Source organism: Sceloporus occidentalis, unplaced genomic scaffold (genome assembly GCF_023333645.1).
Source record: "Sceloporus occidentalis isolate IW3139 unplaced genomic scaffold, rSceOcc1.0.p SCAF_28, whole genome shotgun sequence".
In the NCBI taxonomy this organism is placed as follows: Eukaryota; Metazoa; Chordata; class Lepidosauria; order Squamata; family Phrynosomatidae; genus Sceloporus; species Sceloporus occidentalis.
The window spans coordinates 11,486,509-11,501,376 of record NW_028317008.1 but is presented as its reverse complement, the minus strand read 5'-3'; the positions used below and the strand labels follow the sequence as shown (position 1 = coordinate 11,501,376).

The 14,868-nt window shown below is 41.6% G+C and overlaps 1 protein-coding gene across 1 annotated transcript in view; it reads left to right on the top strand.

Moving 5' to 3' along the window:
- LOC149299814 (FYVE, RhoGEF and PH domain-containing protein 6-like) overlaps positions 1-14,868 on the top strand; it is a 64,507-nt gene that overhangs the window by 23,118 nt on the left and 26,521 nt on the right. The window contains exons 5-9 of the mRNA XM_089486112.1: positions 5,151-7,335; positions 9,804-9,812; positions 12,604-12,742; positions 13,384-13,451; positions 13,533-13,563. Of these exons, the coding sequence (XP_089342238.1) occupies positions 5,151-7,335; positions 9,804-9,812; positions 12,604-12,742; positions 13,384-13,451; positions 13,533-13,563 (2,432 nt within the window). The remainder of the gene's footprint in view (positions 1-5,150; positions 7,336-9,803; positions 9,813-12,603; positions 12,743-13,383; positions 13,452-13,532; positions 13,564-14,868) is intronic.

Below are 14,868 nucleotides of genomic sequence, written 5' to 3'. Positions count from 1 at the left end.
GCAAAACAACACTATTTTCCTCTTAAATAGCTTTTTGAGATTAGTTCTTATTGGCCATTTTGTTACAGGAGAAGTTGTAAATGAAGCACTCAATGAGCCTTAGAGTTCTGTGTGGTGGGTTATGCTGCCTGAAAATAAAGGGTTAACATCACTGCGTTGGTACTGTGTTTCTACTTCACTGGAAAGTGCTATCACGTGCGTCCCATCTGTCCCGTTTTGCGCGGAACAGTGCCGATTTTACCACTCTGTCCCGCATTGCTCGGGAAGGGGCATGTATGCTGCGCACGCACTGACGCTCTACCTCCCAAGCTCTGCCCCCTGGTGTCCTGATTCGCTAGGGGGTAGAAGTTGGGAGGTATGCTATCATAGACAGTATGAATGTACTTCTTGCCCAGAGAAAGCCCTTATTTATTAAGGGTTCTAAGCAAAACCAAAAGTTAAAATACTCATATACGGTATATGTAATGGTTATACAGCATTAGAGCACATTTATATCAGAACAACACTCTACCCCATGTATCCCTGCTTTTGTCTCTACAAACTCTCCTAAGCACCCTCTTCCTTCTGCTGACCACTTGTCTCCCTTCGATCCTTATCACTTCTTCCCACTTGCGTTTCCAGGTTTTTTTTTTGTTTTTTTTTGTTTTTTATTCTCACCTGTTGTAATAGATTTATATATTCAGGTGACGGGCTATTAAATACATTGATATATATATATATATATCAAACATTTAGGGCTCCTAATCCACCTATTAAATAGTATCATGTTTGTGTTTGCCCAGTTGCCTAAAATTGTGGCACTAGTTGATACTTTTACTTTTTTTTGTTTTGTTTTAAGTAACTCATTATGGAAATAAAATGGTAAATGTAGGACGATTATTGCCCTGAATATTGAATACTTTTATATATCACTCTGAGTACTACTTACCATGCTGTTTGTAGGTGTAGCTTTGGAAGGAGATAGTAAGCAATGCCACCATATGTAATGGTGTACTGAATCCTAGTGTGGTTGCTGCTGGGACCTTTTTTAGGATATACATGAATGAACATCATTTTAGGATATACATGAATGAAGACTCCTCTACATGAGTGTAGTTTGGGGTAGAAACATTATTAATATTCTAGTACAGGCTGATGCTAGTGGTCACAGAGTATTGCGGAACTGTAAAAATAGAAAAAAGCCCCTGGCTCGGGTCTTTTCATGTTGTGTCCTGTAGTGTATGGGGAAAGCACATAGATGTGACTCTTTTGTTAAACGCAGAGCGATTTCCTGTGTTTAAGCGCTTGTTTGCCATTCTGCACAGACAGGCTTTGTTGTAAGTGTGTGTTAGCACAATCCTGCTTTAAGCAATTTTGCTCATTACTTGTTTGAGCAATGTAGTAGCTTGTTAGTCATGCTCTATACCTGCAGCTGCAATAATATGCCAGTTTACTGGAAAAACTACCTATTTCTTAACAACATAAGGATTTGAATCCAGGAAGCCGCACAATATTAGACAGCAAACCTGCAGTAAACCAGGGGTTAGGGGCTTATTCACTAAATGTTGGATTCAGTACAAATCATCAGCTTTACATTTTGACTGTAGCAACACATAAAAACTTTTGCAAGATGACTTGCATTATGAATAATCAAATCAGTGGGAAGACATTCAAGAAATCATACAGATGTAGATAAGCAGACCCTGGTACGATTGTATTGCATTCCTTAATTTTTGTCTAAGTGCTCAGTTTCTGTTATTTAGGGCTGCAACTAACGATTATTTTAATAATCGATTAGTTGGCCGATTATTTTTTCGATTAATCGATTAATTGGATAAAAAAAACAATATGCAAATTTTTTGTTTATTTAAAATTTAATGAACTGGATGTTAAAAAACAACTTAAAATTTACATTAACATTCTTATTTTGTTATGATGTAATAAAAAAACAATATGTTAAAAGTACAAAAACCCAAACACAATATTTATGAAACAAAATAACCCCAAACATTCTGAAAAGAGGTGGACTATTACTGTTCAAGAAACTTTGCCCCAGCCCTGGCACTTTGCACCCAACACTTTGCACCCAGCCCTGGCACTTTGCACCCAGCACTTTGCCCCACCCCTGGGACTTTGCACCCAGCACTTTGCACCCAGCCCTGGCACTTTGCACCCAGCACTTTGCCCCAGCCCTGGCACTTTGCACCCAGTACTTTGCACCCAGCCCTGGCACTTTGCACCCAGAACTTTGCACCCAGCACTTTGCACCCGGCACTTTGCCCCAGCCCTGGCACTTTGCACCCAGAACTTTGCACCCTGGCACTTTGCACCCAGCCCTGGCACTTTGCACCCAGCACTTTGCCCCACCCCTGGCACTTTGCACCACCCCTGGCACTTTGCACCACCCCTGGCACTTTGCACCCAGCACTTTGCACCCAGCCCTGGCACTTTGCACCCAGCACTTTGCCCCAGCCCTGGCACTTTGCACCCAGCACTTTGCACCCAGCCCTGGCACTTTGCACCCAGAACTTTGCACCCAGCACTTTGCACCCAGCACTTTGCACCCAGCCCTGGCACTTTGCACCCAGAACTTTGCACCCAGAACTTTGCACCCAGCCCTGGCACTTTGCACCCGGCACTTTGCACCCAGCACTTTGCCCCAGCCCTGGCACTTTGCACCCTGGCACTTTGCACCCAGCCCTGGCACTTTGCACCCAGCACTTTGCACTGTGCCCCTGCACCCAGTCTCCAACTCTGCCCTGCACCCAGCCCTGCCCCCACATTCTGCCCTGCCCCCACACTCACACCCTGCACCCACTCTGCCCTGCACCCACACTCACACCCTGCACCCACTCTGCCCTGCACCCAGTCTCCAACTCTGCCCTGCACCCCCACCCCCACTCTGCCCTGCACCCAGTCTCCTGCCCTGCCCCCACACTCACACCCTGCCCTGCATCCCCACCCCCACTCTGCCCTGCACTCAGTCTCCTACCCTGGCCTGCCCCCCCCACCCCCACTCTGCCCTGCATCCCCTGAAACCCCACCCCCACCCCCCCGAATCGCTCTGTGCGAATGGAGCCACACGCAACTAAAAGAAGGCGGAGAGTGCAGCGGAAGCGGGGAACGCTCGCGGAGGTAAGTAAAAGGAGCCGAGTGCTCCAACAACGAATCGATCACTCGATTAATCGATAACGGAAATCGTCGACAACGATTTCCGTTATCGATTATTATCGATTTTATCGATTCGTTGTTTCAGCCCTACTGTGATTTATGCTTTATTACACTTTTCTTTCCCTATAAAAAGTGCTCCCTTCTGTGCTGTCCTGTGTAGCAGATTAATGTGTTAATTAATTTTTTTAATTACTGTCACTCCGCTGTAAGTGATCTGAAGTGTCTTTGAAATTGGTGATCTGAAAGCATGTAGAATGGATATAGTCTGTACAGCATGGGCTCAATGTACAATACAACAAAATATATCACTAAAGCCTCATGTCTTTTGATGCATAAATGTGTGGGATTGAGCACTGTGTGACGGGGACCCATACTCTGAGTAGCTGCGCTGTAGAGATCTTCCTTGTTGCTGAGAGCTCAATAGCTCAAGGGATTAACCGTTTGTAATCACCCAAGCACTAGTGGAGTGTTAGTGTAGGATGCAAACAGAACTAGGTTTATTCAGAACAGCACAGATATTTATACACAAACACAATCAGATAAGAAGTATAATCCCATGAACTACCAGGCGGTTCTATAGCCAGTCATGCCCACCTGGTAAGGAGTCACTATTTTGGGGTGTTTCCAAGGGGACGGTGGCAATCCTGGGGTTCCCTTCGAGAGCCCGGGGTCCAAGGATGGTATGTTCCAAAAAGCAACTTGATCTGTCATCAGGTCCGTAAAGTAGCCGGGCCAGAGTTCCAAAGCCGCGGCTGGGTAAACCCCGGTTCGAAGAATGGGTAGTGAGCTTCCTCTCAATAACCACCCTCAGCTGTGAGTCACCACGAGTACAGCATAACCCCAAAAGAGCGACGGTGTAGGGCAAAGGATGTCCGTAGCGACTCAGTTCCAAAGTTCAGCGGGCATCGCAGCAGTTCCTAGCCGCCACACAGTTCCATGGATTTGCGGCTTGGTCCCCGTGAGGCTCCACGGAGGGAGGAAAGGGAGTCCAATGAGGAACCCATAACCCTGCTTTGACTGCGAAGGTAAAACATAGGGACGGGTACAATCAACACAAACAGGAGCAGAGCCAGAACAAAGGTCAAAGTAGAGCAGGTGGGAGCGGGCTGACCAACCGGGCAGGTCCCGGACATAACCTGGGGGAAAAGATGGAGCTGTCACACACTGGTAACTTGCTATTTGTTTAATATAGTTACATTTCATGCTATTGCTCCTACCTGGTAAATCAGGATTGAGAACAGAGCTAATGTGTCCCAGATAATAAAACCAGGTGACCGGATTCTCCTGCCGTCTGTATGTCGAGGGTTAATCGCTCAATCATACAAGTGCTATTTTTACTGCAACCCCTTCTAGGATATTTGACTCACATCCTTTTGTACATATCCGCTTTTACTGTTTGAACATCTGTAAAGCAAACTGTTTTTGTTTACAGGGATTTATAAAGCTGTGATTCTCCCTTTTTCTGTTACAGGCAAATTACTAAATTTCTATATTTTACATTGCCATCGTTATTTACAAGTTTAATACACGCAGAGGCAAAACAGCTGGTAACTATTGGCTTTATGATGTGTACAGTATCTGGTGATCTCATTTATAGGAATGTATTCTCGAACGCTCACTCTTGCCAGCAGATTCCATAGCAAAAGGAGGAAATTAATAATACCATTAAAAAGTGACCATAACATTATTACTCCTTAAGATAGAATGATACAGTAGGTGAAGAGGGCCCTGCTCTTGGAAGCTTACAATTTATTAGGAGGTTGAAGGAGAATTAAGGTGAGGGCTCCAATTCAAAATTATATCTATACTGGATTGCTATTTGCGATTATTTGTATCATTGTAATAATTTAGATTTTTCTTATTTACATATTTTCGGTGTACGCATTATATTTCAAGTGTTTAGAAGCTACCTTTTATGTGTCATCTTAATTTAAGAAAAAGGAAATGTAGATTAATATTCAGATGGATATATCCTAATTAATTTTTTTCTTTTATTGTAGATATGAAAAAGCCTCCTGTAGCCCCCAAACCGAAGCTTGTTTTGGGTCAGAAACCTAGCCCACCACCACTTGCACCCAAACCAGATTTAGTCTTATTGAATATGGTCCAAGCATGCAAGAAGTCAAAACCAGCAATTGCTCCAAAGCCAAAGGTCATTCAAGGCTCTAGTCTAGAAGAGAAACCACAGTGTTTAGTGAAACCCAGCATTAATAACTTTGAGGAACATAAAGGAAACGGTTTTGGAAATATACCGTGCACAAAAGAAACGCCAAACGATACTGTAAGTTCTGCCTACATCATTTCACCTTGTACATGCACCTTTGATTGCCATCACAAGCTTGGGAATGAGGAGCATTTACATAGAACACAAAAAGTTTTAGAAAGGCTAGAAAATTTAGAAAACAAAAAAATGTGTGGGCAGCCACCCCCATGTGTAAGAACAAGGCGGAAACAGGGCAGCCAACTGGTAAAGCTACCGAAAGGAAACCAAGTACTGTTGAAAGCCAGCATTCTAGAAGACAAGGTTAGCAATCTTTTAACACCCGGTGTTTTATCTAATGGCGGTATTTACAAACACAAAAGCCCTAATAAGGACATTAAGCCGTATGGAAATGGTAAAGGTAAACTAGATTCCAAATGTTCTGAAGGATATTTTTCCACTACTGATGGGTTTGCATGTAATCTTAACAAAGACAGCAAATTAGACATTGACGTGTCTTCCCCTCCTCTTGCTTATGGAGGTTATGTGTATCATTCAGACTCAGAAAAAGTGGACAGTGACAAACAACGAAATGGCAAACTTTCGGATACAAATGATAATGAAGCATTAGGTCCACCACAACGAGCTCCTCCGCCACAAAAAGTTCTTCCAGTGCCAAAACCAAGAAGATCACGAACGCAGTGCTTGGTGCGGCAAGATTGTATTGAGCGCTCAACCGAAGGTACCGATGATCCGGTTACATTAGATGTTGGGTCACAAAGCCCTAGTAAACATGGAATAAATGGTATTCATAGCTCCAAGACACACAGGGAATTTGAGAAATGCAATAGCAATATCTCAGATTCAAAAGAAATTTCTACTATAAGTCATACAAATGAAAATGGAGATGTTTATACGGAATCGCGTCTTGATTCAGTAATACATGACACATTTAGTGAAAATCCCAGTGAATCTCTCATGGAGGAAACATGTAACTTCAAAAGATATAGCTCGTTGTCAATGAGCTTACCCAAGCAACTGAAATTGATGTATGAGCAGTCGTTACCCATAAAGAAAAGTTGTGACGTTACGGCGGACAAAATAAATGCTGTAGCTGAAAATTCTCCCAAGGTTGCTCCAAAGAAGCCACAAAGACACAGCTTAATTGCGGCCACCTTGCTTAAAAAAGCTGCATCAGAGGAGAACCTTCATGACTGTAGTGAGAACGAGTCTCCAGGCAGTTCTGAAAGCACATATCATAGACATTTATCAGCAATCGGACAATGTTTATCTTCTTCACTAAATATTCCAAAGTCATCTATGGAAAAAGCAGCATGGAAGTTGCCCCATCCTATTCTACCTCTTTCAGGGAGACCAGAGTCATTAAAAGTGTCCTCAAGCAATGAGACTCTAAATGCAATCACCAAACCTAGGGCTAAGTCATTATCTTCTGTGGATATGGAGAGAATAGACAAACCTGCAAAGGATAATACTAAAAAAAGCCCACTGAGGAAGCTTCTCAACATGAAGTTGTCTGTGTGCATAATAAAAAGTGACTTTCAGAAATTTTTGTCTCGTGGCTGTCACTCCTCGGACAGCACTAGGTGTGATGTCCTTTCTTATAAGGAAACCCCAGCATCACCTGCATTGGATAGGAAGGAAAAGGTACATTCCGCTGATTGTTACAGTCCTTCTTCAGCAAAGAAATGGCAGATACATAGGAATGATAGCAATATACTGAATAATCATGTGACACAGTCTGAAGATCAGGAACTTCTTAACAGGAATAAACCTTTACAGACGCCCACAACAGATCTGTCACACCATGATCTCCCAGCATATGAAAACATTTGTCACTACGAAGAAATCCCTGAATATGAAAATTTACCCCACACTTTGGTTTTGGATGAAAGTGATGCAGCAATCTATGAGGTAGAGGATCCGACTGAAGCTACTATTGCATTGCATTCACATATATACCACAGGTAAGACCAACCATTATTTATACATTTTTTACAACCAACCTGGACACAGGTGTGAAAAGTAACAAAACTCTGAGTAATGTATAAAGGATATTGTTACAAAACTGATGCATCTTGTCTATAAATGTTTCTCTTTTTTACATTCAAACCAATATGACAATAACTGCTACATTGGAAAAGGTGGTATTTCACCCACAAAAAAATATGCCTGAAGACTATTAATTCCATTTAAATACATCATTATGAGACTAATATACAGATACTGTATGGGTAAATGTATTGATCAAATCTCAGCTGTAACTGTGGAAACGGTTAAGACCTCACGTAAGTGAACAAAGACTTAGTGTGAGGGTTGCTATGAAAGTCTATCAGCAGGTCTCTAGATATACGCACAATACTTTCCATTGGCAAGGGCACACTAGAAGTATGTTTTTACTGTCAATTTGAAATGAAATTGAACTTAATAATTAAAGGGCAATATAAGTATATGCAAGGTTTAGAGACCTGGTCGTTTTTTTGTTTTTAGACAATCAACCCTGTCCACTTTAGGAACTTAATTTTAATGCAATAATTAGGCTGTCAGAAGTAAATAAATAATAATAAAAAAAAAAATTTAACATTTCCTAGGAAGAGATCTTTAATGATGGGCTCATGTAAGTGCTCAGTCTCCACTGGAATTTTGCTGGTGTAATAAAATGTAGGGTTTAGCTAATTTAGATCAGCAGAATTCTTGTGTGGAAGACCTGAATCAAAGATAACAAACCACTTTGTAACTATGAATCCTTGGATCGCAGGATGGAGGATTTAGCTCCCAGCTCCCTTATCTGGCCCTCTCGCCCGCTCCTCTTTCCTGTGTGACTGCAGACGATGTCCTGCAGCCGCAGTGTACAGTAAGAGTTTTGCCAGCTTGTGCTTGGCGCTGTTGTTCAGGAAGCTCTGTCAGCTGACAGTTTTCCAAGTCAAACTATGGTTTTCTCTAGATTGGCCACTACGTTTGCATATTTTGACTTTTTTTTTTTTCAAATCCAGGTCTGACTAGGAAGAGAGGATGAATTATGGCATTAAATAACTGGATAAAAATACTATGAGCAGACCAAGTATTATCTTACCGCTAATAGATAAAAGAAACCTGTAGCAGCTAGTCAACAACACCAAAAAGTATATTCCACTTATTGGCACACAGTGACTAAGAGTATTTCTCCCATGTTCGCACTCCCAAGTGAAAACTAGCACTACGTCTGCACAAGATATTTGTCAAAATCCCATAAAATAGATAGATCTATTATATGAACATATAGTCTGGCGATATCCATGCTTTAGGGGAAAAACCAGTATGCATACAAGAGGCTAAAAGTATCTTGGTCTTTGACAAATGGCAGCATCAGGCGCATGATGAGCCCCTGTATTATACCCAAGTCCAGAACACATCAGAAACTGGAGACTGAGACCTATGTATTTTCTAGAGATGGAGCTGTCCCTGACCTGCTTCGTTTGGCCCAAAGGAGATATATTACATCAATGATACTACAGTTCTTCTATTCAGCAGAACATTGATTGAGGTTTAGGAATATTTCACCTATTTACTTCTTTCCAGCAATGAAGCACTAATTAAATATTTGCTGTGAAAATGTTTGCCCCCCCCCCCCCCTCTCAGTATAAGGCCAAATTACCGCTGTATTTAACCTCTAACTAGCACATACGTGAAACAAGCTTTTTTTTTTAGTCACCCTGATAATTCATGCATTGCTGCAGAAAGCTTTTAAGGTTGTGGACAGAGGGGTAGATTTAGAGGGAGCTGCTCCTGAGCTGTCTGCTCTAAATGTTATCGACTGACGTGTGCCACTTGGCTGCAGTTGAACTACCTTGATGATGATTATAAGAATTCCTCTGCTGGATGGTGTGCATCTTGCCCAAACATGGCCTAGTTAATTTAACTGCTAAAATGTGACATGCATGAAACGGTGCTTTCCCTGCAACTTTCAGTGCAAGGAGAAGAGGAAATGTTCCTTGAAAATTAATGTTAAAATTAGACACAATAGTTCCATGCTGTCAAAAACTAAAGTTGCTGCAGCTTCCCTGGACAGTTGTGTGTCTATATCTAAAACCCAGAGCCTCTTTGAGAATGTTTGATCATGCTCCTCTAGTGCGTACACACACACACGCACACGCACACGCTGTAGTCCCATGAGGGCTGCATCATAATTTCTGTGACCATTCAAGCTCAAATGCAGATTGCGTTACCAAGACTGGTAAATGGAAGCATCTGCTGATTTTGGAATTCTGCTGTATGTTTTACCAATAACTGTGTTTCACTCATGGTACAAATAATGATTTTTGGGACTTCTAATTGCTTTTGATTAGATACGCAAATAGTGTGCTTCCGTATTTTAATACCGTTAAAAGGAGTAAACCTAATTACCCAAATACAGCAGTGACTCACATGCAGCTGCCTTGGGGTCTGGAGTGTTCAGTGCTTCTGGGTTCTGGCTTACTTTTCCATATTGTACTATATGCAACCGATTACATTTATTTAAAGAATAGTATCCGTCAAACCTCACTTGCTTGTACATACTATGCTGTTTCTTGAAGGTAATCAACTGCTTTGGGCTTCGTGATCTATTGCTAGCAAAAAAAGATACTATACAAAAACTAGAACTCATTTTAAAAAAAAGAAAACCGCACAATAGTTTTGAAAATATTTTAATCTGATGCTAGTGCAAACATTTTTGGCGGATGTTTCTCATAGGGAGAAATGTCAGGAATTATGATCTAATATAAGAGGTCGTTGTTATATCGATGTAATGTGCAAGGGAAAAGTAGGGCAGATTTCCATTGGGTGTTGCGTAGGTTGAGGCTTCATTATTCTAAGCACACTATAGAGCATACTACAGCAGGTGTTAGCATGATAATTTTCTGGAGAACTGTTTCAAGAAAAGATATTTTTGAAAGCACATTCAATATTCAGTGATATTTCTTTAGATTTGAAGAATCGATGGTCGCTAAGTTCTTACAGGACCAATACTTATTTAATAGATATAAATAATACGGCAGGGCTGCCATTTGACATGCCTCTCAAATGTCCCGCCTAGGGAGCTGTTAAATCTGAAGCCGAGTGCCACAAGGACATTGTTTCAAGTATTGATTGGCTGTCCACCTGACTCAACCAATACATTGACAGAAACAACTGAACTATCTCTATTGGGTTTTTCATACCTGGGAACTTCAGAATATAGGCTACCTGCAGCCTTTCCTCTTCCGAGGGACTGTCTTTAGGGGGGTCGGACTGGCATGGTTATCCATGAGAGAGTTGGGACTAGCCCCAGGTAGCATTAAATGGGTTGGAAGTGGGAGTATCATTTGGCAGGAGTAGGCATGGCTAAACGCTGCTGCCATTCCCCAAAGAAAGAGAAGCGTGACCTGGGGAAGCAGTACTTCACCCAGAAATTCTAGGTAAAACCCGAAGAGTTCCCAGGTATGGCAGAAGAATGGGTTTGGGTACCTTAAGTTTTTGCTGAGCAAACTCCTATATTGTACTTTGCCATCTGGCACACTGGACAAATGTCTGATGGGTCGCTAGCCAACAGCACCCCATACTCGCCTGATCTGGCTGGAAATGCCTGGCCGCACACTACGTGAGCATAAAAACGTAATGTGCGGCCTGCACTTGCATCATTAGGGGCCGCTGGTAGTGCCAGGGCTACCTCATTATCCTCAGTCTGGCCCTCCCTGTCACACAATGATGCAGTGTATGGTAAAATCAATGAAATGTTCACCCCCTTTTTATTTTATTTTTTCTTGTTTTATTTTTACTCTGAGGAAATATTTTTTAAGGGGTGTTTTATGCAGGGCACAGAGTATCGCTCCATTTCTGCACCGGCTTTGAGAATAACATTGCAAATGGGTAAATGTTGTGATTCTGAATGTTTTTAAATAAGATGTTCAACACGCACTCCAGCACTATACAGATACACATGCACATACGTACATTCCAACACTATACAAACACACACGCATGCTCCAGCACTGTACATATACACATGCACACACTGACTCCAGCACTGTACATTTACACACTCTCACATACACTACTTCCCTCTCACCTTGTGGAGACCAGCCACGCCGCTGCCTATCTTCTGCCATTGTGAATCCTGCACCCCTTGCTTTCCTGTGGGGGAATGTTGAGGCGAGTGCCGTGAGGCACTCAGCAGGGTCACATAATGCACCCGGCCTCATGGCACCTGCTACACCAAGCCGCCACAGGAAAGCATGCGGTGCGGGATTCATGATGGCATCCATTCAAAACCTTTAAGCAGGAAGTAGTTTCCAGTTGCCATGGTGACCTGGCACCCAAGGTTTGTTGAGGACTACCAGAGCAAGTAATCCCATTATGTTCTTTATTTCCCAGATCGTAGCCTTCATAAGGGGCAACCCTTCTATCCATATTTTGGACAGCATGTATTTATTTGTTATTACCATTTAAGAGTTTATGTATCTGTATGTATACCGTAACACACATACCGTAACATTACATTACAACTTAACATATCATCATCCATGTATTGCTCATAACAAGCAGTTTCTTAATCCTGTCCACACACTCCCATCCTTCCTTTCTTATTTTAATCAGACATCACCTAGTTTGGGTACAATAAATAATAACAATCAAAAGCAGTGTGAGGGCCTTTTTAATACAACATTTTTATCCAGGTTTTGGCTTTGAGGGCCAAAATCATACTAGCATTTTAGTATTGCTGAGATTAACGTGCCATCGAGCAATTAACATTGTACGTGACTTAGCAGTACACCAAGTGCCACCACAGAATATATAAACCTCAAGGAATGGAGCTTGAGGCTTGTTCCTGTTTCAGTTAAAATACCTGGTTCATTGCGTAGGATCAAGAACCGGTCTAAATTAAGCAGGGACTTGATTTTACCATTTCCTTTACAAGTAACTTTATCCTTTGGGGTTTTGTTGTAGGAAGACACAGGAAGTGTTTTTCTCATGACTCATTCTATGAAAGTCAGATACCCGTGTTCCTTTGTGTTTGTATTCAAAACACATACACACAATCAGTTGTGTGTTAGTCATGCTTAACCTAGTTTGAAGCCTTGAGACAACTCTGTGTGAGATCAGGTGGTTTTTTAATACCTTTTTTTTTTTTTTTTTTAAAGTTCTCGACAATCACGTCATGATTTTGAGCAAATGTAATGCTATGTCAGTATTTCTGTTTAATGTGTCTAAATATATGTCCTGAATTCACGTATTTGTAGAGAGTCTTACCAAGAGGACCCCGAAGATGAGCTGGGCATTGTTCACTCTGACGATGAAGACATAAGTAACAGCTCAGATGAAGATGAGTTTAGCTCGGACTCCAGCAAGGGAGAGGTTGATCACCCTGAATACAAACCGGTGTGTACTTTACTTGTGGAGAATGATCGCATTAAATAAGAAATGTGTTTTGTCTATCTAGTGCCACAGGGTGTTTGGGCCAACCATCTGGTTTCATTACTGGAGTTCACTAAAAGTGGTGCTTAAGTGTCCTCCACAGTGCATCGCAGTTTGTTGCATATGGGGCTGCGTAGCGTGTCAGGGTGCCCATGCTGACCCATGTCCACTGCCGAAAGCGCCTGCAATGGGTACATGAGCATAAGAACTGGACCGCAGACCAATGTAAGAATGTGGCCTGGTCTGATGAATCATGTTTTCTTTTACATCACGTGGATGGCCGGGTACGTGTGCATCGCTTACATGGAGAACACATGGGACCTGGATGCATCCATGGAGGCCCACCTCACAACTTACAGAACTTAAAGGATCTGCTGCTATATATTCTATATGTCTCAATAGATTCATCCCACTATAAAATAAGTTGGAATGAGATTAATGGTTTTGAGTGGTGGATTGCTTCCATGGAGGGCAGTAGGATGAGCTGAATATTATTTTATTTACTGTAATTGCCTTGTTCTATTAGCATTGTCAGGTATGTATTGGCCAGTTTAAGCAGGTGATTTTGTGCTGACATTTATCTTGTCCAATCTTTCATACAGAAGAAGAAACGAACAAAACGAAAGTCAAAGGTTTATCACATTGCCAAGGAAATCATGACCTCAGAGAAAGTGTAAGTGTTCAGTCAAGGACCTTAATAGAAATGTTTTACCCAACAAACCAATAACTTATCTGTGGTATTTTCTGTTCACAGGTTTGTTGATGTCCTAAAGTTGTTGCACGTTGTAAGTATTGTTTATTTTTTCTATATTGCATGTTGATTTTAATGAAAGAAAAATATACAAACTTACACATTTTAACATACTGTATGTTTCAAGTTTAAATAGTTATTTTTGTAATAAGACACTACAATTTCCATTAACTCCAAAATGAGAGGCTGGTGGTACCCCGGACCCACTTTATTTGATTCTTGTCTCTGCATATGAGCTATTGTTGCCATGTTGGAGGGCTTCTCTACTGCAGTGTTTATGTGCAGAGGCACCTGTTGTGGGATTAGTATTTTACTCACTTACCTCTTAATTACAAGGAAATCATTGACCCTTGGGGGAAACAGACAGCTTCTAATTACAGTTGGAGTCTATAGAAAGCCATAAATCCGCGTATAGCAGCTGTTCGGTTACAATGCCCCACACTCCTCTTGCCTAGGAACAGCACTGCACAAAAACACTGCTATTTTCTGCCCCTGGATGATATTTTTGTGAGGTTCTGGCTCAGTTGCTAATCACGATAGCTTGCGATTGCAATTGCTTGCATACTTGTTTTAATTTTTGGGTCGAACCCCAGTGAGCTTCTGCTGCAGGAAGAGCTTGGTTATAATCCATAGCCCACTTCATCAAAGTCTCAAACTTTTAACTTATGCATTATGCAGTGCCAATTTAGCCTTTCCTGCTGGAGAAATTAGCTTGGAATGGTCTTTCATAATGCGTGACGGAGCTGAAAATATTGCTCTCCTGCAAACTCTCTTGACAATTTCCCCTTTTGTGAATAAACCAAAGTGAGATGAAATGGTTCACCTCAAGTCACCTGCAACTGACAGTTTAAGAAATAACATAAGAGGACCTGGATGCAGTTCCAAGTGAGCTAAACACCTTGTGCTACAGTATTATTGTGTTTATATGGTGCCGTCATATTCCACAGCGCTGTACAATGGGTAAACCGGACATAAAAAGCAGTATATAACAATTTGACCTACCGAATCAAGGGCTAAGGAGGGCCCTGCTCAAGTGAGCTTACAATTGCTTGCAAAATAAACCACAAATACATGTCCATTTATTAAGTGTTTCACAATCCTCTAATACATGTTAAATATATTTAGCAAACAAGAAAAAATAAATAGGCGTTTTACCTAGCAGGTTGTGTCACTCTCTCACAAATGGTTCAGAACTTGGGTTGAAGGGTGGCAAAAATTATTTTTAATCACTATCCAATAAATTGGATTAGTGATTAAAAATAACACCTGTGCTTCAAAATGTGCAATGTTTCCAGATACTAGCATTTGAAGGCAAGAATGACATATTTGCAAGAATTAA